A 25,731-nucleotide genomic window follows, 5' to 3' on the forward strand; every position below is an offset into this window, starting at 1 on the left:
CACAGAAGGAGGGTTCAAACTCTACCACTCTCCTCGCTCCTGTTGTCTCCTCCTATTCTCAGTGAGTTGGAGGTGTGTTGGCAGCTTGAGTGGAACAGAAAGTCGGAGCTGCAGCGAAGTGAGAGCAGCAGAGAGACGAGCTACACAGTGAGTCTGAGTGTTTTTCTCTGTGGGAGGTTTCAGGCTTTTAGTGGGACAGCTGGGACTTTTCACTAAAGCTGTGAGTACGCGAGTGTGTGTGTGTGAGTGACCACGTGTGTGTGTGTGTGTGTGTGTGTGTGTGTGTGTGTGTGTGTGTGACAGCTCAGCCGTCGCGTTGCAGGAGTGTAACTTGACGTTGCTTCAGACAGAGAAAAGCTGGCTGCAGACTCTTTGTGCTGTTAGTTGGAATAAATAAATTCGAGCTTGGAGCTGGATTTTTAAGCTGTTTGGTGTGTGACACGGCCTTTACAGTCATGGCGATCACGAGGAGCTAAACATGGTCAGAGACCAGCATAATGAGCTCAGCAGCCAGGCTCAGTCAGAGGTTTCACAGAGTTCCAATAGCACTAATATTATATTAACAGAAATCATAAAATGTGTTTAAATATTAATTTAAATCTTGATTATAAAGTTAACAATGATGTCATGACCTGCATGGCATTAGTTATTCCCAGGTTTAGTTTGCTCGTTCTTCAGGGACGTGGTGACGATGTGAGGAGCCTGTACACAGAGCCATGAGTGGGCCTGATTGTGTGATAAGCTATCAGTATCCTGGTTACTCATTATCCCATGCTGCTTGTTTCCAAACACTGTGCTGGCTGTCAAACATTTAATCTACTGAAAAAAAGACCTTGTCTTTGACCCGACTTGTAGGACATCTGCTGGAAATCGTTTCCTGACACCTTCAAGGATTTTTCTTCTTTCAGTAGTCCAACAAAAACCAACCAATCCCATTTTAGCAGGCTTTGGTTGGAGAGGCACCGGGGAAACCATCAGCAATCTTCAGATCAAGCATGTTCACGAACAGTGATGAGGAAAACTGGCAACATGGAAGACCTGAAAAACTGGCCAAAGGAAAATGTTTCCTTCATTACAAACATTCAGATTATTCCAACCATCAGGAATCTCACCTCACTCCGTGAAGTCTGTGTGGAGGCAGAGGGTGGAGGTGGTGGTCATTGGTTTTATCTTCAAACATGAAGGTCGTCTGTTTGTGGCTCTGACAGATAAAATCTGTCACAGAATCGGTTGACGTCTAAGATAAGAAGCTACTTCCTGTCATCTCCACCTCCTTCTACCACAATTTCTCTGTTTCCTGTTGTTGTTGTCTTTGTATTTCAGCCTGATTATGGAAATACGTCACACAGCACAAATCAAATCAAACACATTCTTGTGAATTTTGTTCACATTCAGTTCTGTTTTAGGGGAAAAAACTCTTTCAAAGAAAAAAAAAGCTTTGACCTTCTTGGTAAACATCAACATTTGTCTTCTGGTCCTTTGCCCTTCGTAATAAAAGCTTCCAACCAGACTCCTCTTCGCCATGATGGCTGTGCCAACATCAGTCAGTCCACCGTACTGGTCCAGGATGAAGTGATGACTTCTTCACAGACATTCATGGTGCCCAGAGGGTGAATGCTAATGTGCCGTCAACTGGTGAATGCAGTTCCTCTGCTTGAAGCGTCCTACGAAACACTGACAGTTTAAGAGCTAGTTGGACAGAAGCCAATGGGAAAACAGCCTTTTCAGGTCATTTTTAATAAAAAATGAAGTTAATTTTGCAAATTCATATTTGTCAACATGAAGAAATATCCAAAGTATGCACTCTGGCTACTAACTGAGCCAATAAGCATTCAGTGCTGATGATAGTGAAAACACTCCGACCAAAGCTTTTATCATTCTTCTTTAAAAATGCTGCAGAAGGTTCGAACAGCGCAAACACATCCAGAGGTCCAGTGCAGGTGAAGCTAGCAGCCACAGCAACCTGTGTCACCATCCACCTGTGACACAGGTGGTGCTGACCTAGCTGCTCTGTGACGCCGTGTCAAATCACCCTCAGAACGATCAACGTTTTACTCAGCAGCTCTATATCCAAACACTCACACGCCCTGTGTGTGTACGTGAGGACCAAAATCTGCATTCTGCTATACTTGTGAGAACCAACAGTCACTTGCGAGGACACACAACCCAGTCCTCACAAATTTGAAGCCTTTAAATGCCTTCAAATTTGTGGTTTTAGTGTCAGGGTTACAATTAGGTTATGATTAGGTTTAGGGTCAGGGGCTAGGGAAAGCATTAGGTCAATGAAGGTCCTCACTAAGATAGCTGAACGGGGTTGTGTGTGTGTGTGTGTAGGTGTGTTTGTGTGTTTTTGTGTGTGTGTGCACTCAGTACTTCTAGAAGGTAGTGTTTGCTCAGCATGAGTGTGTCGGGCTGTTTGTGCTGGACTTTCTGCTGAATAAAAGCGATGAATGGCAGGTTCACCCATGTTTGTGGTTCACAGGGTCACTCTTCAGTCTCCGTGTGAGTCAACAGCCTCAACATGACCTCTGACCCCAGAAGCCTACGAGCTCCTGCTCGATCCAGGAGTCTCTTCAACAGCATCAAGGTTTGTCTGCAGCGCCACAGCAAAGATAGGATGGAAGGAAAGAAGGAAGGGACTGAGGGAGAAAGGAAGGGAATACAACAAAGGAAAGAAAGAAAAGATGAGTTGAAGGAAATTTGTAACATTTATTGTTTATTTCAAACTTAGAGCTGAAAAAGTGGGAGTGGTGCTCGGGCCTGTCCGGGCTCGTATGAGGCCTGCTGGGTAAAAACGGTGGACTGTAAACGGTTAAAGGCCGATGTTGTGTCAGACAGATGTTCCAGTGGTTAAGGCTTGTCTCTAACAGCTCGTCCCACAAAGATCTGATTTCAGTGTTTAACCCTGGAGAACCCATGGGGTCAAATTTGACCTGGTTTCTCCAGGGTTAAAGTGATGAAGAAGAGCGCTCAGCTGGGTTTGTTAGTCTGCTCTCCCAGAGTGTCTGGAAAAACAAATGAAACACAATGACTTGATCACAGGATCACATGGCGCTGTAGCAATGCCTGTGACAGTAAAATCAGAAGTGGGCAAGGTCAGAGGTCAGATCCCTTCAGGCAGCGGAGAGATTTAAAAGCTGGCCTCAGACGCTCGCCTGTCTAAACACTGGAACCTGTGGGACTGAAACTTCACATCCTGAGCTTCATCCTGGAATTGTTCTCCAGTCACATGATCCCAGGACGAGCTCAGGGCAAAGAAAAATACTGTTTCTTGTCTGTACCTTTCACGTTGTGCTGAAATTGAGCCAGAAACAGACTGTTCAGTATGCACGATGGATGTAACCACCCTCAGGTTACTTCCGCACTGTGGGTGGAGCTACAAGTTACCACCTATAGATTCTCAAATGCTAATGTTAGCAGGTTTGGTAACTAGTGTGAAGTAAAGACAAAAGAAAATGTCAGAATTTAAGTCGGCAAAGTTGGACTTCAGAGGTTTTAACACAGCCTGTCGGTCTGTGTGTCAGTTTGTTGCCTCGTGTGGACGTAAGGGGAACTGCAGCTTGTGTTAAAATACGTTTTCTGACTTTCTGTCTTCTTCTTCTTCTGTTTGCAGTTCTTTGTGTTTTGCCACAGTTTGCTGCAGCTGGCCCAGCTTTTGGTGTCGGGCTACATGAAGAGCTCCATCTCCACCATCGAGAGGCGCTATGGCCTATCCAGCCAGAAGTCTGGGCTCTTGGCCTCCTTCAACGAGGTCAGTTCAGCTAGGACTCTGAACTCCTGCTTAATGAATTCATGGCTCTTCAGAAAGTCACAAGTTTGTTTTTGGTTTGAGAATACAGTCCAGTATACGATACAAGATGGCGATAAATGAATGATAATCGGAACGAGGTCTAAGCTTTATGTTTGAGATGTTTTAGTTGTCCTTTTGATGAAAACAAACAAAAACCTCAATATGAACCTGAAGGTGACAGGATTGGAAATCTTTGATGTTAGTCTTACATTACGGATGTTGTGTGTCTGCGTACAGGTGGGAAACACCATCCTCATCATCTTTGTGAGCTTCTTTGGGAGTCGAGTCCATCGGCCACGGTACATCGGCGCTGGAGCTCTGCTCGCTTGCCTGGCCTCTCTGCTGATGGGGGTAACGCACTTCATGAGTGAACCGTACCACTACACGAAGAGCATCATCGGTGAGAACACACACAAACACAAACACACGCACACATCGAACCTCCTGAGTTTTTTGAATGTTCTTTATTTTGTGGAGTAAGTTATCAACTGTCCCTGGTTTACATACTTCCTGGTTAACTGGAGCTCAGCCTTCTCTGACGCTCTGTTACCACAGTAACCTTACAGCAGTTATATTATTGGTCAGATTATTAATGCTCCAACAGCACAAACACAGTTCACAGGTCCAGTTAAGGGACGTTAATTAGCTGCTGTGCCAGTATATTAGAAATAGATTGAGTTCTGACTGAATCTTCTCCCTTTCAGTTTTATTTGCACAGAACGAAATCTGTGTGTTGAATTCAGACAATCTTAAAAGTGTCTCTCTGTTTTCCAAACAGCCTCCAATGAAAAAAGTGCCAACCTCTGCCAATCAGAAAGCTCAGTCACCACCTCATCCTACAATCAGACCTGCCTGAAACAGGAGACGCCTGCCCAGCAGGGGATCTACCCCATGCTGCTCCTGGGTCAGCTGCTGTTGGGCGTCGGAGCTGTCCCCATCCAGCCCTTTGGCATCTCCTACATCGACGACTACGCAAGCAAAAGGAATTCCCCGCTCTACCTCGGTAGGAAGCAGAGAATGATATTTTAACTCGCAATTTGGTCCCGATGTCACGTTCTGGGAGATTAAGTAGTTTAGAGGTTCAATACACCTGAGATGAAGACGTCAAGAAGTCTTTTGAGGGGGTTTCCTCAAAGTGAAGTCCCAAGTCCATCAGTGTCTCATCAGTGTTAGTGCACTGCATTTAACCAACTGTTACTGATTAGATTGAAGATTCTTTATTTGTCACATACATACTTATACAAGTACAACATGCAGTGAAATGTATCCTGACACACTCCCCGACTGTGCAAAAGGGGAGAGAAGAACATTATACACATTGAGTGAGTACTGCATTTTATGAATGTTTCTCACGTTTTGAGCCTCTGAGCACAGAAAATAACATTTTCTATGACTTAACATCTGTACCAGGTATTTTCCACTAAGGAGTATCCTCCATCTATGAGCTTATACTTTCTGAAGTGTTCAAAAACTTTTTACTTTCAAAGAATTCATAGCTGATAAACTTGAAACTGTTGTTGAAGTACGGATGACTGCAATCTAAGACACAGCTCATATACCAACACTGGTCATAACTGATTGCTGAAATTTGATCTCATAGAAGATTTTGATTGGCTGGTCTGGATGAACACTCTGATAAACGTAATTCCCGCTGAACTGCCAACTGTGATGCAGATCAGGAGGAAAATATTTAAACTCTCTAATTGGCTGGAGTGTTGAGTCTTTGATTCGAAGAAAAAGGGTCCAAACGCACTTCCAGCTTCAAACCATTGTTAGGTTGAATGTTTGAGGCGGAGACAGGACACGAAAAGAATCAGAAGACTTTCCCCAATCGCTGAAACAGATTTCTGGTCTCTGTGGTGGACTTTTTTTTTGACGAAAGAAAATGAACAATAGGGAAGTTTCCTCTAATTCAAAGACAAAGCCAGAATGACCCAAAGAGACACAACAGTTATTGCTCTTCAGCATGACTGCATTTCTTTTACCACCCACTGTTATATCATAGCTGTGTAACAAATACCTTTGTTCCTCATAACCATCAGGCAAACATTGGCAAGAGTTGTATTTAACAGACTGAAAGCAGATCACTTGAGGCCATGAAAGATTTTCTGCTCAGGTCAACTCACATTACAGAACTTTAACTGGGCGTTATAAAAATATGAGAAGGCGATAACAGCAGAGACCGAGGTCATCAAAGTCCAAGAAGCTCACCTGACCTGTTACAGAACAGTCACTGTGACAACAGACGTGATTGTAGTGCTGCATTGTAGTTACATTAGCCTGCGGCGTCTCTGCTTATACAACAAACCTGTTTTAATTAGGATCCTGGGACCTGCAGGCAGGAAGTCTTTAATAATGATGTGAAATTTCTTCACTATAGCTCCATTGTTGTTCTAATTTCAGCACAAATGCTGCCCTTGCTGCATATTTTGTAGACACGGTGTGATTTCTTCTCCTTTTGCTTTTGTTTTCTGTCACGCTGGTGTAAGGAAAGCTGGGCATGCTCAGATGTTAAAACCTTTTCTTTAAATGTGAGATTGCTTCATACAACAAATTTGCTGTTTTATCTCATTTTATCTCATTTTCAAGTTTGTTAAGCCCTCTGAGTGTAAGAAGAACTGCAGGACAGCGACACAGCAGCCACATGCAGCTCTTTGTAACACCTCACAGACCTCGCCGCTGTTTCTGGTTCCATATGTATAATGTTTACTGTTGTAACCTCATAATGAATCTGTCTATGTGATGGTGAGGAGGTAGGAAATGTTTGGTTAGCAGAATCTTTTTTGTGTTTGACGGAGGCGCCTGAAAAAAGCAGGTAAAGTATTCCAAAGTGATGTTTGAGGTGAAAGGTCAGGGTCAACCCGTTGGCCAGCAGGCGTCTCTTTCATCTTCTCAGGGTTTTTTTTATCGTGTCTTCCAGGCATCCTCCTTGCTATGACCTCAATTGGCCCGGCCTTCGGATTCATCACTGGGGCCCTCATGCTACGCTTCTATGTTGACTTTGACAAGGTACCCAAAGGTGAGGAGACACACTGTCCTAATGCTATACAGCTGTTTAAAGAAAGTTTATCTTACTCATTTTTAAAAGGAAAGGAGGACTTCCTGCATGTGAGCACTCAACATGGTGTTAATAAAAACAGTGTAAAGCTGACTAATGTGGGTCATTTCCTCTAAAATCTTCTACAAAAGATAAAAACCCATAAAATAAATCATATTTAAATGATGCAGTTTGGCAAACAGTGGCTGAGGTCTTCACTGGTGGTGGGAAGTTCTTTAAGACAGCCATGTTCTCGTGACCATCAAGCCGCAGACAGGTTTTGTAACAGATACACACCCTAATGACCTGTTTTTGTGTATTTGCTAACTGGAAACGGTGCAGCAGCGCTCAGTCCTCGGGCTGTTTATGCCGTGCCAACATTTCTACAAAAGGGTGGCGGTTTAAAAACAAGTGTTCTAGTTTATCCTGTTTTACTCATGAGAAAGCAATGCTGAAACAAAGAATGATATTTAAAGATTAATATTTGGGTTCAGCACACCGGGAGATTGTCAGTGTTTGCACACTTTATGCAGTTACTGCTGTGGAGATACTGAACCCGACTCTGCTGGAGGCATTGGTCTCTTGGAACAATACATTGTTATGTTTTTAACTTATATAAGAAGCATCATCATTACTGTCGATATTTGGTGCAAATAATAGAAATGAACTGAACTCAAAACTCTGACATCCAACAAATGATCAAGCTGTGAAGCCTTTCGTGAATGAGCATTTCTCATGTTTTGGCGGGTTTCCTGCTGCCTCTTCTTTCTTCACACTCAGCCAGACGTAATTGGAGGTGTAAGCTGGTATTTTGTAGCTGACGTAGTAGATTATTTGCTGTTGAAAGTTTCAGCCTTAGGGCAGATATCCAGATTAGAAATATGTTCAGACAAGGATCTGAGGTGTTTTCAGTGAAACTATTATATTTATTTCATTAAATACTCCACAGTCAGCTCTTTGAACCAGTCATACTAATTATCAGTCACCGGCCCCACTCCTGCTAACCAATTGTGTTTTACTTGCATCTGTTTGAAAGAGTGTAAACACGAAACATTATTTTATTTTATCTGCTAGAATATGCAGAAAATAGTTTTAAATGTTAAAAACATTTCTTCAAGTCAAAGATTGTTATATATGATTTAATTTTTGCTTGATGCATAAAGTTAAAAGATTAAAACTCATAAAACAAGTTTTAAAAACAAACATTTTCATTTGATTCAATGTTATATGATGGATTATGCAGAAACAATAAAATTGGGCTGGGAGGTCTATCGCTTTAATACATATTCAGGGTTCACATATCCTAACCCTAACCCATGTTTTTAAAAAGTAACTAAGTAACAAAGCAACTAATTACTTTTGAAAACTAGTAATGAGAAAAGAAACAGGATTACTTCATGTTTGTGACATTGCATTTCCAAGCTTCTTGCTTTAACGTGTGACCCTAACCTTAAGTGGCTAGCTGGTAATGTGCTGGATGCTAACAGGCTAACTCCCACCATTTCTGGGATCAATAGTTCTGCTACATCTGCTCATATTTCAGGTTTCGTTTCTGATCTAAGTTGAGTGAGAGTTTCGTGACATTCAATCAGGCATTGCAGTCGTTTGACGTCTGCATGATTAATGATGTTACAGTCTCTTTACAGACTTGTTGAAACAATAACTTGCTTGTTTCAACATTCCCAGTGGAATGCGTACATGGGCCAACAGATTGTGAAAGTGAATGTGCCGTCACACAACATGTTTAACAATTTGCATGTTTAGAAAAAATGTAAAATGTTGCATCAATTCTGTGTTTGTAAGTAAAAACATACAGAGGAGAATGTGTGCGAGTGTGTATATCTTATTTTATTTTGTGGGGACCAGGGACCAGGATGGGACGTGGAAAATTGAGGGCGCTTTTCTTTTGCTTCATGAATGTATGTTTGAGGTTTAATTTGTGGTGCTAAGGTTGGAGAGTTATGTTTAAGTTTAATTTCCTTGAAAAAAAAAAAAACAGCACACACGCAAGTTGAAGCTGTCACCTCGTAATCTGTATTAGGGATTGACACACTTAAATATGTCACTGGTGGTGGTTGGTGGACTAGTAAATGAAAAGCTTTTTTTGATGTGGTTTGATTTGTAACACAGTTGGCATGTAGGTTCATTGGCTTACACTGAGCCTTCAGGCAACTTAGCGCTGAGTAAGCACTAAATATGTTCAGAGGAGAGTTTAAGGACAAATATGTTCAATGAAACAATATTAAAAAAAACATTTACTGCACACACTACAAACTGTCCCTGTTTTTCTATAAAGTTTTGTCAATAAAACACCAAAATCACCCAATTATAGATTTTAACCAGCAGTCATGTGCTTCATTAGCAATAAGTATTTTTATCATCTTAAAAGCTCAACTTTAAATGCGTTTAGGCAGTTTTGATGATACATTCCTCCTTTTTCTTTCACTCATTTAGGATCACAGGAGATGTAATAAATAGATATGAAATTAAGGAACCAACAGATTTTTCTGATAACTAAAGTATTTTAACTTTTAATGTTTATCCATCCTTTCTTCTTTAGTTTTACAAAGAGTCAGCTACTCTGTGAAATAGTAATAATAATAACAATAACAGCTGGATTGATAGTGAGGACAGTAATTGGACAATAGATTAAAATTTGTAAAGCATTGTTTTTGTTTTGGAAACAAAAACATTTGTCTTTGTTTTTCTACAATTAATGGGTTTTATTTTGGAATTCTACTCTTGGTTGCTGCTGCATAAGAGCTGTCACACTCGCCTTATTTGAAACCTTCACCACTGGAACCAGTGCTAATGTCAGAGAATAGATAAAAGCAGAGCAGTCTTAACATGACAATAACTGCACACTGAGCAGTGTAATGAGGTTAATATAGTAAACAGGTAAAGCAGGTTAAGGTGTCCATTGCAAGATTTTTGGAATGTTGTTGTTGTCAGAGCAGGACCAAGAGAGTTACTCATTCCTGATCTTCAGTAATTACAGCCTTGCAAAGTTCCCACGGAGTTTTTCAATGATCAGGTTCCACTGGGATTAGCCTTCATTGTTTGGCGATTCAAACATGAATGTCACTAAAATCTGCAGAGGTTCTTCATCGTCATGGGTGCAGCCACAAACAGATAGGTAGAACCATTTTCATTGGTGTCCCTCGATAAGCAAAGCCATAACTGGTTTAATAAATCAAGGAAAACAAGTGAACATTTTTAGATGGGCAGTGACGTTTGTTTCAGATTGGCAGCATGTCATTGGTGCACAGTTAAATTAGTGGAAAGTTGTGTTTACAGACCACAGGTTGTGTCTTGATATCTATAAATTTTAGGATGTAGACACAATTACAGCGTCCATTTTTTTTCTTTAGTGTGTATTTTCAAACCTCCAATTATACATTTGGCTGATGTTATGTTGGCTGCTGGTTTATATTTGGATAAAAAGTTTATTTCTAGGACTGCTAAGTTCTTCTTGCACCTGCAGACTGCACAAATGCACAGATCCCTTCTAGTAACAAAGAAAAAAAATACTAAGTTCTAAAACTGGTGCTGAGACTTCTTGGATGGTCTGTTAGTACAATTAAATGCAGAGCAGCCATATTATAGCTCAGATAATTAAAAATGCTCCTAAAGGGTCCAAAAGCACAAACATGAGCCAGAGGTTGACGTGAAGGAATCCAATTAGCTGAGGTGAAGCTGACCAGGCAGCTAGCATCTAAATTTTCATCAGATTTTGCTTAGAACGTTCACACAGTACTGAATGAGAAGTTACACACAGTGAAAACACTAGAACCAGGGACCTGTAGGTTCTTGCAAGATCGAGTTATGGGAAGCTCACTTTTACCAAGCAAAAGAAAGTCGTTTGTGTTTCATCCAGAACAACCTCTGAAAGGGAAGAAGATTTCAGCTTGTACTGTAAAAGCATTCAGTTTTAGTTCTTTGTTAGGAATGACTCCATGACCAACCCTAACTATAAATAACAGCAATGGCTGTCCAAACATGGAACTCCACCAGCGTAGGCTTCATCTGACTTCTGTTTTTTTGTGTAAATGACGCATCTTTCAAACAAAGGAGGTATGATGACTTGTTGTTATACCATAAAGCGCACAGTATGTGTACAGTAGGTTTTTCCCTTAACTGGCTCAGTAAGTTATTTGGGGGGCAGTTGTTTCACCATTTAGGTCCAAGTATGCGTTTAAATTATCGACTGTATATTACAAATGTGAAGAACAAGTTATAAGTCAAACCTGCAGACGTACTTCTATCAGAAGATTCATGAATTTAAGCAAATTCAGTCTCTGTATACATGTTTTATTATTACTTTAGGCAGAACTACTGGAGTCAAAAGATTACTTCCACCTGGTTGTATTTCACAACAGAGCAGCATCACTGAGAACTAATATCACATGATTACTTTGAAGGTATAATGAAAAGGGGGAGGTGGGTTGCAAATTGGTTTGGAGTTTAAAGGTTAAAGCAGCGTAAATATTGCACCCTATATAATAATTTTTGGATATGTACTTGGATGAATGACAGGCTTATGGGCTGGCAGTGAATTAACCCTATGTTACATGTATTGATAATTTATTGGCTGATATAAGGCAATAAACAGCTGCAAATAAAATGAAAAAAAGAGTCGTATTCTTCGCATGTGGCAACACAGTGGTGCAGTGGTTAGTTCTGTTGCCTAACAGCAAGTTTGACTCACCATCTGGCCTCTCTGTGTTAAGTTTGCGTGGGTTCTCTCCGGATACTCCCGCTTCCTCCCACAGTCCGCAGACATGCATGTAGTGGGGTTAGGTTAACTGATTATTCTAAATTGCCCATAGGCATGAATGTTAGTGCGAATGGTTATCTGTCTCTCTGTGTTAGCCCTGCGACAGACTGGCGACCTGTCCAGGCTTTACCTCGCCTCTTGGCCCCCCTGACCCTGATAAGTGGAAGACAATGGATGGATGGATTCTTTGCATGGATTTCATGATTTGTGTTCTCTTCTGTTTCCAGAGGAGATCGAGTTGGACACTAAAGACCTGCGCTGGGTGGGAGCATGGTGGCTTGGCTTCCTGGTAGCCTCGTGCCTCCTCTTTCTCACTGCACTACCTTACCTCTTCTTCCCCAGAAACATGCCCAAAGAGGTGAGTCAGTCCTATCTAATACAGAAGAGTTATTGTTGGTGTAATTGAACTTACATGTAGACAAAATGTTCATGGACATAGTCAGCATCCGTTATGGGCCTTAATATCCCAGATCACGTTATTTGTAACATTTAATCCAGCACCACTCAAGGGCTAATGCTTGAAGCACATCAGATGCATTGACTTTGTTTTTCTTTACACACCTATAATCGCCTCGCCCTAGCTTAGTGATTAATCCAGACAGATCCAAGATATGCGCATGTGTAGCAGGTGTAACTGAAGATAATTACAGGGGGCTCACAGTGACTCATGTTCTCTGACAGGTTGATGAACTCTATTCTAGGGAAGAAAAACTGTTGAGTAGAGCGTAAATAGCAAGACTGTAAAACTTGTACATTTGTTCCACCAACAAAATAGATATCAATCTGATTAATGATTAATACACCTGACAGGTCTTTCATAGAACTTTTCTGCTGGAGAGTGGCTTTTCAAGTGAACATTTTATTAAATATTTCATAATGTTTTATTATCTGTAGTTAATATCGGATTGCATTTATACAGAGCTTTTCTAGGCACCCAAAGCGCTTTACAATTCTACTATTCATTCACACACTAGTGCAAGCAAACCACAGTTGTAGCCACAGCTGCCCTGTGACTGACAGAAGCGAGGCTGTCATATCGCACCATCGGCCCCTCTGGCCAACACCAGTAGGCGGTAGATGAAGTGTCTTGCCCAAGGACAAAACGACCAGGACAGAGAGAGCTGGCGGATCAAACCGGCAACCTTCTGGTTACAGATGAGCTTCCCAACCCCCTGAACCACGGTCGCCCCAGTTGTCTGTGGCTTTCCATCTTTCGCCAGCTATACACCAGTAGCTAATCTTTCTATTGGTACTTAAATGCATTGTTCTTTATCTTCTATTTTGGTTATTTTGCCAGCTCCTCTCTATATACTTGAATTTTTTTGAATTATGTTTCATGATGAGTGGTATTCAGCTTCTAGATGTGGCAAAGCTATGTTTGGCAGCCTGACATGTGGTACCGGGACACAGATTTAAATGGCCAGACTGGCTTCCGGCCCTCACCTCGAGTCATGACTGAAAGACCAATGTAGTGAATAAAAGCAACCAAAATAGGTTTCTTCCTCAGGTGGGCTGGGCTTAGCTTCAAAGCTGGTGAGGAGTTCGAACATGGTAAATGGCCTGTATTTGTAGAGCGCTTTACTAGTCCCTAAGGACCCCAAAGTGCTTTACACGTCCAGTCATCCACATTCACACACTGGTGATGGCAGCTACATTGTAGCCACAGCCACCCTGGGGCGCACTGACAGAGGCGAGGCTGCCGGACACTGGCGCCACCGGGTCCTCTGACCACCACCAGTAGGCAACGGGTGAAGTGTCTTGCCCAAGGACACAATGACCGAGAGCCCCAAGCCGGGGCTCGAACCGGCAACCTTCCAATTACAAGGCGAACTCCCAACTCTTGAGCCACGATCGGCCGAAAAATTTGGAATCACTGCTTAGCTGTGACTGACTTTTAACAAGAAGACAATGAATGGATCTTTAAAGACCTTTTATAATTGCTTTCTTTCCAGTGGGAAAGTTTTAAAACTTTTATTTTACGATAGTTTATCAGACCACCCGAGAGCTGCTATTGTTATCTAAATGATGAATATGAATTTTAGTTTAAATAATCTGCACAAATGTGGGATGAAGTTTTCTACACAGGGATAGAGGAGGAGATCTGTCTTCTCTCCTCACAGCAAACACAAGCACCACTGAAGGAAGGAGTGAAGGTTGATAATCAAAACTAGGAAATGAAATGGCTTGTAGCCAATATATCACAGTACTTTTCATCAATTCAAGAAGACCTTTGTGGTTTCTTCACTCAAACATCTTAATGGCAGCAGCCAAAATCGAGTGATTATCTTAATTATCTGGATACGATAATGATCAACTGAAGCCGACCTGCAATCCAAAGAGGTTTTAATGGTCGTCATTATAGGGAGTAAGTATGTATGTATGTGTGTGTGTGTGTGTGTGGGGGGGGGGGGGGGGGTACTTTGTTTGTTTGTCAGAAACTGCATGAGGTAAATGAGTCGTTTAGTTAAAAATATCTGTAATTGCAATGCAGCAAAATACAGCTGTCACTAACTAAAGAAAGCAAAAAGCTCACAATGCTGTTATTATGTTTTATGATAGAGAAACTTTCTGCTTCTAAACCACAGGAACACAAAATGACAGGATAAGATGAGGCTTTGTTGGTGAAGCTGAACTTATTTCACTTCAACCAGTGCAAACGTGAAACTGCTTTTGTGTGTTTTGGCTCAGTCCCAACACAAAAGAGAAAGTTCAGCTTCTGCACATGTTTTATCAATTAAATGAGACAAACTATCCAATTGCCCAACAGAGTTTCTTGGAATAAGACTCCCTGAGCATGCTGCCAAACATCAGTGCTCGACCAAATGTTTGCCTGAAAGCCTCCCAGTCACATTTTTTAGCCTGTTTTCATTCCATCAGGTCAGAGGTATTTGCAGAGATCTACCATCTGAAATGTTAGCTCTAACCGTTCAGGGTTGGACTCATTAAAAGTGAGTTTCTGAGCGGACAAAAATAGAGCCATGTCATTTGAAATCTGGCTACCTTGATGTGAATGGATTTCAAACCGTAAGTTATCTAATGTTGGATGGTTTCTTTTGTTTTGCTTTGTTTTTGTTGATGGGGAAAAGGACTTTTTTCCATTTGGCAGTTTAGACTCAGAGGGGATCTGTGGTTTATCCGAAGCTAAAAGACTGGTCTTTTGAAATTTGAGCAATTTAGTTAGAGTGAAGTCATTTCACAAATAAGGTAAAGAGGGGAAAATGCAGTCAACAAGAAATCATGTGAATTTCATAAGAAACAGAAACAAAATCAAGCCTTGAAGATTGATCCAACCAGGTTTTGCTGATGACTGACGAACTCTGCCTGTATGAAGCTGGTGAAAAAAATGATTGATTCATTGTTATTGCTGCACACAGTGCTAATGCTGTACTCTCAGAGCTGTGAGAAAAAACGAAAAAAGGAAAGCAGACTAGTCAGTCAGGGAAAAGAAGGGATCTGGACAGTTCCAGTCCAGGATGTTTTGGTAGAAAGATACATGATGAATTAAAAATAACTTTTTGGGCTAAATTCTGAGATTTTAATTATTTCAATTATTGAATTAAAAATCTTTTCTTAGCTGTTGAAAGTTGATCTACTGACAAACTGCCTGTCTGTAGAAAGGCAAAGGCAGTTGGACTGATAGGTCAGGAGTTCATCCAACTGCAGGAAAATCAAACAGATCAAGCTGGTTCGAGATGACCTGGACTGTCCAAGAATGCAGAACAAAGCAAAATATCTAACAAATTGAAACAAAATCTGTATGTTTTATATATAGAGACATTAAATTTCAGTCCATCAGAAAAATACACCCAACAGTACCATACATTTCCTGCTGCTCATGCTACCTAAACCTTACATAGAAGTGGTCAGGCAAGAGACTCTTCTGAGATAGCAAATCAGATCACTCTAAAACTGAAGATGTAATAACTGTGTTAATGTCAGCAGGGTGTTTTATGAAAACTTCAAGTTGATGCCTTGGAAGTTTTCCACTGTTAGACTTGCATCACATAAAATTTAAAAAGACCTCCTGGACCTTCCTTAGAACAGTTGCATAAGTAGCCACTAAAGACGAACTAACAAAGTCCACATGCTGCATGAGGGTAAAAGATTACTGTCTATAGATTAAAGCAGGGATCTGTCCATCAGATCCAAGGTAAGAACCATAAACCAGCCAGAACAGACCAATCAGAATAGTTTTGACTATACAGCAGGAAACTCTTCTATCTTCACAGCTGCTTTAAGTAAATTTTCATTTTTAGACGTCACACTGCGCACTGCTGCATCCTAATCTTGTCCCCACATAAGAAAGCATTTTTTAACCTTTAAAGGGTTAGATGATGAAACTTATTTCAGTTTTGTGATGGAGTCTTTCTCACATATTTCATTGTTTAATTATGTTATTGTTAATGAAACGTAACTCTCTGTAGCACAACTCTGACTAGATTTTAAACTGAAAGTATTTCCGTGCTTAAATAAAACCTTTGCACTTAGTGTGAGATAAATCACTGTTGAGCAACAGTCTGGAACAGACTCGGTCATTTGTTTGAAAAGCTGCAGCAGTGAAAGGCTTTTGTGACGACTCCATGAACTGAACCAGGTTTCTCTGCTGAGTTTGGTGAAGAATTACTGACTAAACTGGCCAATAATTACTCACATGTATCACATGTATGTATATATGTATATATATATACATATATTGTGTGTGTGTTATGGCCTACTATCTTCACCTCATTACTTAGCTGGAGGGAGCTGGAAGCTCAGCCCTGACCCAGATATTTTGGACAGTATCCAGTTTGGATCCTTCCCGCCCACACAAAGACATTTGTGAAGTTGAGAAGAGTATTTAAGCTTTCCGATTTTATCCAAACAAGGTTCTTGGTGAATAAAACATTTTGTAGCAAATTTGTGTGGCAAAAAGACTCGCAACAGTTTTTCTTTCTTACCTGTGCAGCATGTGCTTCACAGACTGCACAGCTGCACTTTCACTTCTTGTTTTTGAACAGTGTGCTATGCTCAGCACTGTGCAGGAATAAACACATGCAATGATAATACTGCTGCTAATCTGACAACTTGAACATTAACACACCCATGAGTCATTGTGCTCTCTGACACAAAACCGTCTGCAGTCTAACAGACTGGAGGGGAACAACTAACTACTAAATCACACTGGTCCAGGTTTAGGGTCCGTCACATTGTAAAATGACCACCACAGGGTCAATAAATAGTATCAGTCACAGCTGGTTAGGCAGTAATGGTACATTTTCAAAGTACACATCACCCTACTGTTGCTCCACTATCCAGTCCTGGCCTGTGGTTACAGTGGGAATGTAGATTTATCTCAAGGTTCAAACGCCTTCTTTATCTGCCACAGGGTAAAATAGTCTCCATTCCAAAAACCGTTCTTCAAATAATCTTGGCATTTGTCAAGATTTTAGATTAAATAATTCATGCCTGCGAGTAACTCGCATTTCCCAGGAACCAGCCAGGAAACATTTATCCAAAGCCTCAGACAGATTCATGAATGTAAACTTCCATTTACTGGTTTCACATCTCACAGTGGAAAAACAAGGCTGCCATGTGATATTCTTTCCATATTTGTGCAGGAAGATCCAGAAGACATTGACCCCGAACCAGAAAGTAAGGAGCAGCAGCAGCAGACAGACACACGACAGGAACCTACCCTCATTCAGTTCCTCAAAAGTAAGAGTCCTATTTCCACTTCTGTTTCCTGTCCAGCTGAGGTGACTGAAGGGTGTCAACCAATTTAAAAGAGGTCAACAGCAGCAAGGGCTACTTCATCCAGCTGCTTCATCCAGCATTTTATGCTCTTTAGTCTATGTACCTATTACCGGTAGTCTAAGTGCTATTTTTTGTCCATTAGAAACTTAGTAATGCATATTAATCCTCAGTCATACTGTACACCTCCCTCAGGTTTTCCTAAAATCGCTCTGCGAACGCTGCGAAATCCCATCTACCTGCTGGTGGTTCTGGCTCTGGTGAACTTGTCAGCTCTGCTGTCCGGCCTTGCCACCTTTATGGCCAAGTTCATTGAGAAACAGTTCAGCCAGAGTGCCTCTTTCTCCACCATGATGATAGGTGAGAGGACCTGAATAGTGCCATGAAAGTCGTTACAGCGGAATCAAGCTGTGGACATAAAAATGAAGCTTCTGTTTTCTGAATTATTGATTTCTCGCAGGAGGAGTCGGGATCCCAATGGCGGTACTGGGGACCGTCCTGGGTGGAGCTCTGATGCGACGGTTCAATCTTTCAGTCAATGGCGCCAGCAAATTGTGCACAACAGCCATCCTTCTCTGCATTCTGACTGCCCTACCAATGCTGTTCCTCGGCTGTCCCACACAGAACATTGCTGGGGTCTCTAACAACAGGTACTTGTCCCGTTACCATGTAAATCCATGATTTATATTTTTTATTGTATATTCAGAACAAATTCACCTTAACAGGGAGCTAAGTGTACCATAGATGGCAAACAAATGTTCTCACTTGTTTATTATAATATCACAAACTCGTGAAAACTCGAACTAATAAAACGTAAATTACTGATTAAATAAAACAACTAAGTTGCCCACTGTTAGGGAACTAATGTCAGGGAAATGTACTATAGTGCAAAACTTATTTCACTCCTGACTGTGAGGTTGTTTTACCAGCAATGGCAGAAACTAATTTGATTTGATTTTGATTTGATTTGATATACCTTTATTAGTCCCACAAGGGGAAATTTCATAAGGCTGCCGACGTATTGCACACAATGGCGGCGCCATCTTACCCTCCGACCACACATACATTACACAAAACATCACATGGGGAAGACAGGTCAGAGAGGTATAACAATGGAAAATGCACCACATGAGGAAAGATAAGGAGAAAAAAATAACTCCCCCCAGACTGAGCTCCAACAGGGAGATCAGTTTGAGAACAGAGAAAAACACCTCTGCACATGAAACAACTCTTAATACACCAAAGAAACACATGACAAGCAACAGGGGGGGTAAAGGGTGAGAGACCGCCGATGTAGACAGCACATCCGGGCCTGCGTGCACTGGTCTCCTTGATCCACCGTCAAGATCGGAAGGGAATAAGCGTCGAAGGCGTTTTTGGAAAGGGAGGGGGGGAGTGTGTGCATATCAGTGTATATGTATATGTGTGTATGTGTGTGTGTCCAGAGTTCAGCTGAGACAGTGTCCTTCGCCCTGCCAGGCTAAGTAAACAGTCTTCCAGCCAACCCAGGTGGCCTTGCATGGAATGGGAAGGAACAGACTAAACACAGTCGTTATCAGGGAGTTGTTGTTCAGCTCCAGCCTTGAGCCCACAGCTGGCGCCGAGAGGGTCTCCGCATGAAGTGATGGTGCTTTTTACTTTAGTGCGAACAACTCGTATGAATTTCAAAGCAGTTCTACAGTCCAACACTGGTCTCTCAATCTCCCGTTGGAGAGCCGCGAGCTTCGCCATACTTGCGTTCTGTGATGTTGTCGTTCTTTTTGCTCAAAGAGCAGGTTCTGAGAACTCACGACCGCAGTGCACTTCCCCAAGATGTGATCGAATTTGCGCTCAAAGGTGTTGTTCGAGCTGGCCCCTCCAGATGTAATCCAGTTTTTCACTCAGTGGTCTTGTTCTGAGTGTTCACGGCAGCCGTAGCCTCTCCAAGATGACTCAATGAGCCCATTTTGAGAAACTCACGCCTCGTCCCATCATTCCAATCCCAGCGGGCAGCCTTGTGGGGGTTTGAACAGCCGGTTCCGCTTTCTTAATTCTTCGATAAGTCAGGGCCAAGCCAGCTCCGATCAGCAAGAACCCTGTTACCATGGTTCCAAATAGGTAGATATCTTCAGCAGTCAGGCTCACCTGAGCCCAGACTTCTCGTTGAGAAAGGGGTGTCAATTGCATTCAGAGACCAGTTGATCAAATCCATAATTCCTCTTTTAGGCTTTAGAGAACAGACTGTGAGAGAGTGTTCCAGGGAAAAGTAAAAACACAAGACAAGACAAGGACATAAGAAGCTAAGCAGGGAAGATAAGGGAGAGGAGAAAAGTGCGACCGCCTTCGTCAAGAGCAAGAGCAGAAACCCCATATGCTTATTTATATAGTTTCAGGGAAAGGATACCACTGATCAACCATCAGTTAAATGGTTCATTTGACCACTGGTGGCAACCAATTTTACCTTTGGCACCAGTTTACTTCACTGCTGTAACTGCTACAGTGCAAAAGGCGTGATTTACAGGTTCCTTTCTTTTGTTGGTGATGAGACCTTTGTGTAACTGATACTTAGTAAAGCCTTTGACATCTCATTTTGATAAAAATCCAGATGAACTTGATAAAATGATTCAGAATATATGTTAATAATGCTTATTGTAGGCATCTACAGCTTCTTTATTCACCTTTAAAATGTTAATAAAAATGTGTGTTCGTATTTTCAGCTATGATTTGTTGCAGTGCAGTTCTAACTGTCACTGTTCTGAGGAGGCGTTTAACCCGGTCTGTGGTTCAGACGGCATGGAGTTCAGGTCTCCTTGCCATGCTGGCTGTCAATCTGTAGAAACAGACAACTTCAGCAAAGTCGTGGTAAGACTCAGTTAATCATCTTTCCAGAAATTTTTTCCTGTGAACCGATCTGTTATCTCACATTGTGAATAAGGCTCAGCTCTGTTTGCTATTCAAATTTAAATTCAAGTGGTGTGTAGTCACAAGGAACTGGCATGCTTTCTGTGGTGGTTTGCTGCCAGTTCCCATTTCATTTGTTTGTGCTCTTAGGAAATCAGTGACATCACATTCCTTGAGAATATGAGGCATTGAGATGTGGAGGCGGCAGAAACGTTTCGTTTTCTCTATCAGTCTTAGATATACGCTGGCTTTATTTCAGACTCTTACACACACACCATCATCTTGTTGATATTTGTGTAGCCTGAACATTCTGTGGAAAAGGCCCTAAAAGAAAACAGACCACAATAAACTGCACTGAGAAGCAAATTTAGCTGCCAGTTTATCATTATTATTATTTCATTTGTATCCTTGAGTTTTAATAGCTTACAGCTGTTCCAAGGTGGTCTCACTATTACAGATGTTAAGCTTAAATTCAGTGTGTGCTGCCAGAAAGGATTAGGGGCCCACTCAGGGTGGTATCTTTAGGAGTGTCATGTGTTTGTGTCACTGCGATGGTATGAGTGTCCCACTTTTCATTTTACCAGTCTGTCTGTGGATTTACCTATGAAAGTGAAAGTAAAAATACTGGTTTTAAAGAATCTAAACTGGGACCTTGAGTAATTGGCCAGATGTGCAAGAAATTCTACATCCAGATGTTGCAGAACTCTCCCAAACCTCTCCCACTGTAGGAACATTTTTTTGTAGGTTTGACGGACCCTAATGGTCTAACAACCTTTGACCTCCCATGATTTTGTGAACTCAGTTATTCACTGACAGAATGAATCAATTTCTAATCCAAGCACCGTTTCTGACTTTATGATGAAACTGGCACCGGCAATACTTATATATACACCGACTTCATTATTTAAAAATTACTTTGTACAAGAGAGGAAATAAAATGCAAACAGGTTTACTTAAAAAAAAAAAGCTGTACAAATAACAGATCTATTTGCATGTGCGTTTCTGTAGAAATACACTGAGTGCCGGTGTGTCGGTGGTCTCAGCTTCGCCTTACCTCGGAGCTGTGGCAGTGGGTGTGAGCATCTCCTCCTACCCTTCGTGGTCCTGCTGGGTCTCACTGCCTTCATCGCCGCCTTTTCCCAGACACCATCATGCATGATGATACTCAGGTATGGAAAAGATAATATAATGTCAAATAATGGGGAATGCTTAAGTCGGAGTCTTTTCATTAGCAACAGTTTTAAGTAATTTAAAGGAAGGACACCAAAACAAAAGTTTTATGAAAAAAAAAGAAAAACTTGTAAAGCTGCCTTTCATTCCCTACAGAGTCACATGACAAATTGTTGTTGTTTTAACACAATCTGTAGCCTTTAGACAAATATTTTCACATTCCAGTCAGGTACTACTTTCTTTTCTAAACATGTGAAGAATCTAGAGATTTCTCTGCAGATTGCCTACTCCATTAAATAACAGCTATTGGAAGCCTGTTTTTCGTTATCATGAATGTGATGTCTCTGCTGCAGGGAGGTACCTCCAGAGGATAAGTCTTTCGCAGTGGGAGTTCAGTACATGCTGTTCAGAGTCCTCGGTAAGTCATCACATACGTTCTCCAGTGACACGAGGTCTGTGTTTAAACTCAAAGACCTGCTGAAGGCATTTTCTTTGATGCTTATATGCTTAGATGCAGTTTCATACACTGGTTTCTGGCAATGTTAAGAATCAGTTTTACCATCTTATTTATTTTTTATTTTTTGGAGCCAGATATGATTATATTTGCACAAGACAGCATAGTGCAAAGAAACATTAAGATAAAAATCCTCAAACTTCAGTCACCAAAACTAGTGCTGAGACCTACTGGACAAGCTCTTCGTACAATTACCACAGTGGCCATTTTACTGGTCAGATAAATTAAAAATGCTCGAAACGGCTCCAACAGCACAAACATGGTCACGGACTCCAGTTAGCCAAAGTGAAGCCAAGCAGACAGCTAACAGCTACAGCCACCTGTGTCACCATCCACCTGTCATAGAGGCTGCACTGTTTACTTTTTGACATAAATAAATCCAAATGAATGAATTATTTAAAAAATAATAATAATTTGGGGCCAAAATTATGATTTTAACTGAGTATTCATCTTGGTCTGTTTACAGCATTCATGCCCGGTCCAGTGTTGTACGGCAGTGTCATCGACACCACCTGCATCTTATGGGGCAAGAAATGTGGCAAGCAGACCTCCTGTCAATACTACAACTTAGAGCGCTTCAGAAGCAGGTAAAAGGAACATTTAAAGATACTAACAAAATACAAAAAGTGGTCATTAAGTTTATTTGACTATTGAAATGAATGCAGCAATCATTCCTTCTCATAGTAGGAAAGGTTAAATTGTCATTTATATAAATATTGTGATGCATTTTGTGAGACAGGCTGTAAATTCTTTTTAAAAGAGTTAAACAATTTCATAATCCTTATAAAAACAACAACAACTGAAATGAACACATTTTCTGCAGCTATAAAGGCTAAAAATTTCACTGCCAGCACAGAATCACACTTTTCTCATTCTTAGTAGAGATTTCTTGCTTTGTAAAGCGTTCTGTCATCTGATTGCATCCCGGACTAGCCCCCAACCATCAAAACAACCATAAAAAAACCATAACCACCTGTTTGTGTATTCAGGTTTCTGGGACTGCAGGTGGTCTTTGTGTGTGGGGGGTTGCTCTGCTACCTGCTGACAATCGTCGTCCTGCGGAAAAGAGACAGGTATCAGGAAAGTGATTACCAGATGGTGAATCAGAAAATATCAGAGAACGGCAAAGAAAAAGAACTGATAACATGAAGTGGATTCTGAGAAAACACTTTTCACTGAGACTGCATAGGTAGCTTTTTTCTATGCTGGTTGAAAGGACACTGCCACTAAGCAGTGAATTACTCGGTGTGGTGGATGCTTCACTTATAACGGAGCAATGTGCTTGCATTATAAGGCAAAAAGAATTTTTTTTATCACTGTTTTGTTTATACATCATGGCTAACATTTCAGAATGGTTTTCTTGTTTTTAGATAGAACTTCTTAATGTGACTGACAGTATATACTTATGTAAAGTTTCACTTACGATGTTTAGTTTTTGGCCATTGAGCAGTATATCAGTCCCAAACTGCGTGCCAAAACTAATAACCTGAGTAACACGGGACTCTGTTTTTCAAGATTTTTTTTTATTTGTCTTTGATGAAGTCATAAACTACATAAAAAGGTCGCCCTAACTACTGTGACGTCACCCCTGACATTTTGACTATCCAACTTTAGTGTTTTGGCCTCCCCTTTGTTGGGTTTTTGTAGCCAGAAGTGAGGATGCACATAATATATGCAATCATATACTTAAGCACATCTATATATATAGGTAAATGATCAAAATATAATGTTTTCTTGCTATAGAAATTTAGTTAAAGTAACACTTGCCTGGCATGGAAATAAGGAAAAAATATCACGTTATAGGGAGACACATGAGTTGCCATTGGCAACATGTAACGATATGTTTAGCACTACACTGTGGGACACCACTGTACCAAATTCCACTTCTTCTGCATGTATAATATTTCCTGTTTTGAGATGACTTATCTAATCAAACCCATAAATCTTTACCAGTATGTCAAAGAACTGTTAGTTCCAAGCAGAAATTTTCCATGTTTCACATGTTTTCACTGACTGCTAGCAAACTCCAGCAATGAATCACAGCCAAACGGTGGTTGCCAGGCAGTTGCCAAGCAGTCTTTAGGCCTGTGGGGCTGGGGTGAAGTAAGTTACTGACACCCTCAGGTGCTGCTTAAAAATACTCACATTGTAAAAGTAGACCTTTGCAGTATATGTGCACCTGCCTGATATACAAAAAATTGTCTCGCAAACACATGCTTTATTTAACCATTAAGAACACAGCCTTGGTTAAAATAGTGGCTTACAAAAAGCAAAGGCATAACAAGGAAAATTAAACATTAAAAGCACAGCAGGCTTCCAAAGACATGTTAATAGACCCATTGGTAAAATGGTGCCTCTGGTGGTGGAAGGCTTAATTACATTTTTTAGATGTAATTATCAAAAGTACCTGTACCTGTAAACTCTCTAATAATGAGCTCAGTGTACTCACAGTGATCCCTGTGACTCTAACGCTCAGGCTGTACACTGCTCTAAATACTCACTTTATTACAGTTTTTTCTACTCTTGGATCTGTGTGACATCGCCATTAGGCGATATCCCTAACATGGTCATCTCAGGCACTTAAGCTCCGCCTACCTGCTAGTCAAACTTTCTGTTTACAAGGAGCAGTTGAAGCTGTCTTAAAGGGGGAGGAGCTAAAACAGCTCAGTAAGGTGGCTGCACGACAACCGAGTATGAGACAACGAAAGTTTATTTTGAACTGTGAATCGTGCACACAATTGGAATACAGTTGTTACCTCTGACAGATCAATGTGATTGTGGTCTTAAAGATAATACATCTGCAAAAGCATCACTATAGGAACAAGTTTCAGGTGTGAAAAATGTGGTCATTATATCATTTCCTGTACATCAGTTAAATTACATCCAGCACAGATTCCTTTAAATCTCATGTTCACTTTTACTTTCACATTTAAATGTGTCAAAAGAATTCTAATTTCAACATCACACTAATGAGGAAGCCATCAGCTTTCATCACTGAATATTTTTAGTGTATCATCATTTTCACTGGAAATGAAATAAAAGAGAAACATCCCTGTGTACAGTGAATGTATTTATGCTGTGATCTTGAAGAGAGAAAGCAGCTAGGCCAGCTTGTTTCAGACAGAGGGTGGACTGAGGGCTGAACCAGAGCCCAGGATGAGGTAAATAACAATTATTGCCAACTGTGAACCATGCAATGCTACTCTAGTGGAGCTCAAGAAAAAAAATATGGAGCTATATTGAGCAGAAAAGGTTTTCTATATGGGGGAACTACAACTTTACCAGAACACTGTGACAGGATTCTGGAGTCACGAAAAGACTTCAAAGAGATTAAAGAAGGGAAACTAAAAAAGAGAGAGGGATGGCAAACAAACAGAAAGTACAAAAAGGCACCACACCGCTCTTTTTATATGAAAATGTGAATTCATGAACTTAATTCTTCCGGCACAAACGGATCCCGTGGACATTTTCCGAGTTTTGATGAATTTAATCCAGCGAGATGTCTTCAGTGTTTTGTCACTTTTTTATAAACTGTTTTCTACAAGTTTGATAAAATTATATTGTGCTGAACGTTTAAGTGTTTGTATGATAACCTTTCATACTCGAAACGCTGTTCTGTAAATATTTATATCCAATTGAACAGTGAATAAAGGACACCGGCTTTATAAAAAAATATATGAAACATATAACATTTTAGAATAAAGTGGAGCAGTATCACTAAAGCACTAATCGAAATGTGATGGACAACATATCATATCATAAAATATCATCAAAATTCATAATTTTCTTTTGTATGTTTTTAAATAAAACTAATTGACACATTTAATGTT

General features: G+C 40.8%; 1 protein-coding gene across 2 annotated transcripts; it reads left to right on the forward strand.

Moving 5' to 3' along the window:
- On the forward strand, positions 1–25,731 carry slco2b1 (solute carrier organic anion transporter family, member 2B1). 2 transcript variants are annotated; one of them, XM_040038486.1, is made up of 15 exons: positions 1–220; positions 2,483–2,587; positions 3,614–3,751; positions 4,028–4,190; positions 4,569–4,793; positions 6,711–6,809; positions 11,832–11,962; positions 17,205–17,301; positions 17,533–17,697; positions 17,798–17,987; positions 20,034–20,178; positions 21,226–21,386; positions 21,741–21,805; positions 22,368–22,488; positions 22,891–25,731. In XM_040038486.1, exons 2-15 carry the CDS (start codon positions 2,522–2,524, stop codon positions 23,048–23,050), a joined length of 1,926 nt encoding a protein of 641 aa, XP_039894420.1. In that variant the 5' UTR covers positions 1–220; positions 2,483–2,521; the 3' UTR covers positions 23,051–25,731. The 2 variants fall into 2 exon arrangements, with proteins under 2 accessions (XP_039894420.1, XP_039894409.1); XM_040038475.1 differs by having other exon boundaries at positions 1–147.

This window comes from Simochromis diagramma, unplaced genomic scaffold, assembly GCF_900408965.1.
Source record: "Simochromis diagramma unplaced genomic scaffold, fSimDia1.1 OVJJ01000323.1, whole genome shotgun sequence".
Lineage (NCBI taxonomy): Eukaryota > Metazoa > Chordata > Actinopteri > Cichliformes > Cichlidae > Simochromis > Simochromis diagramma.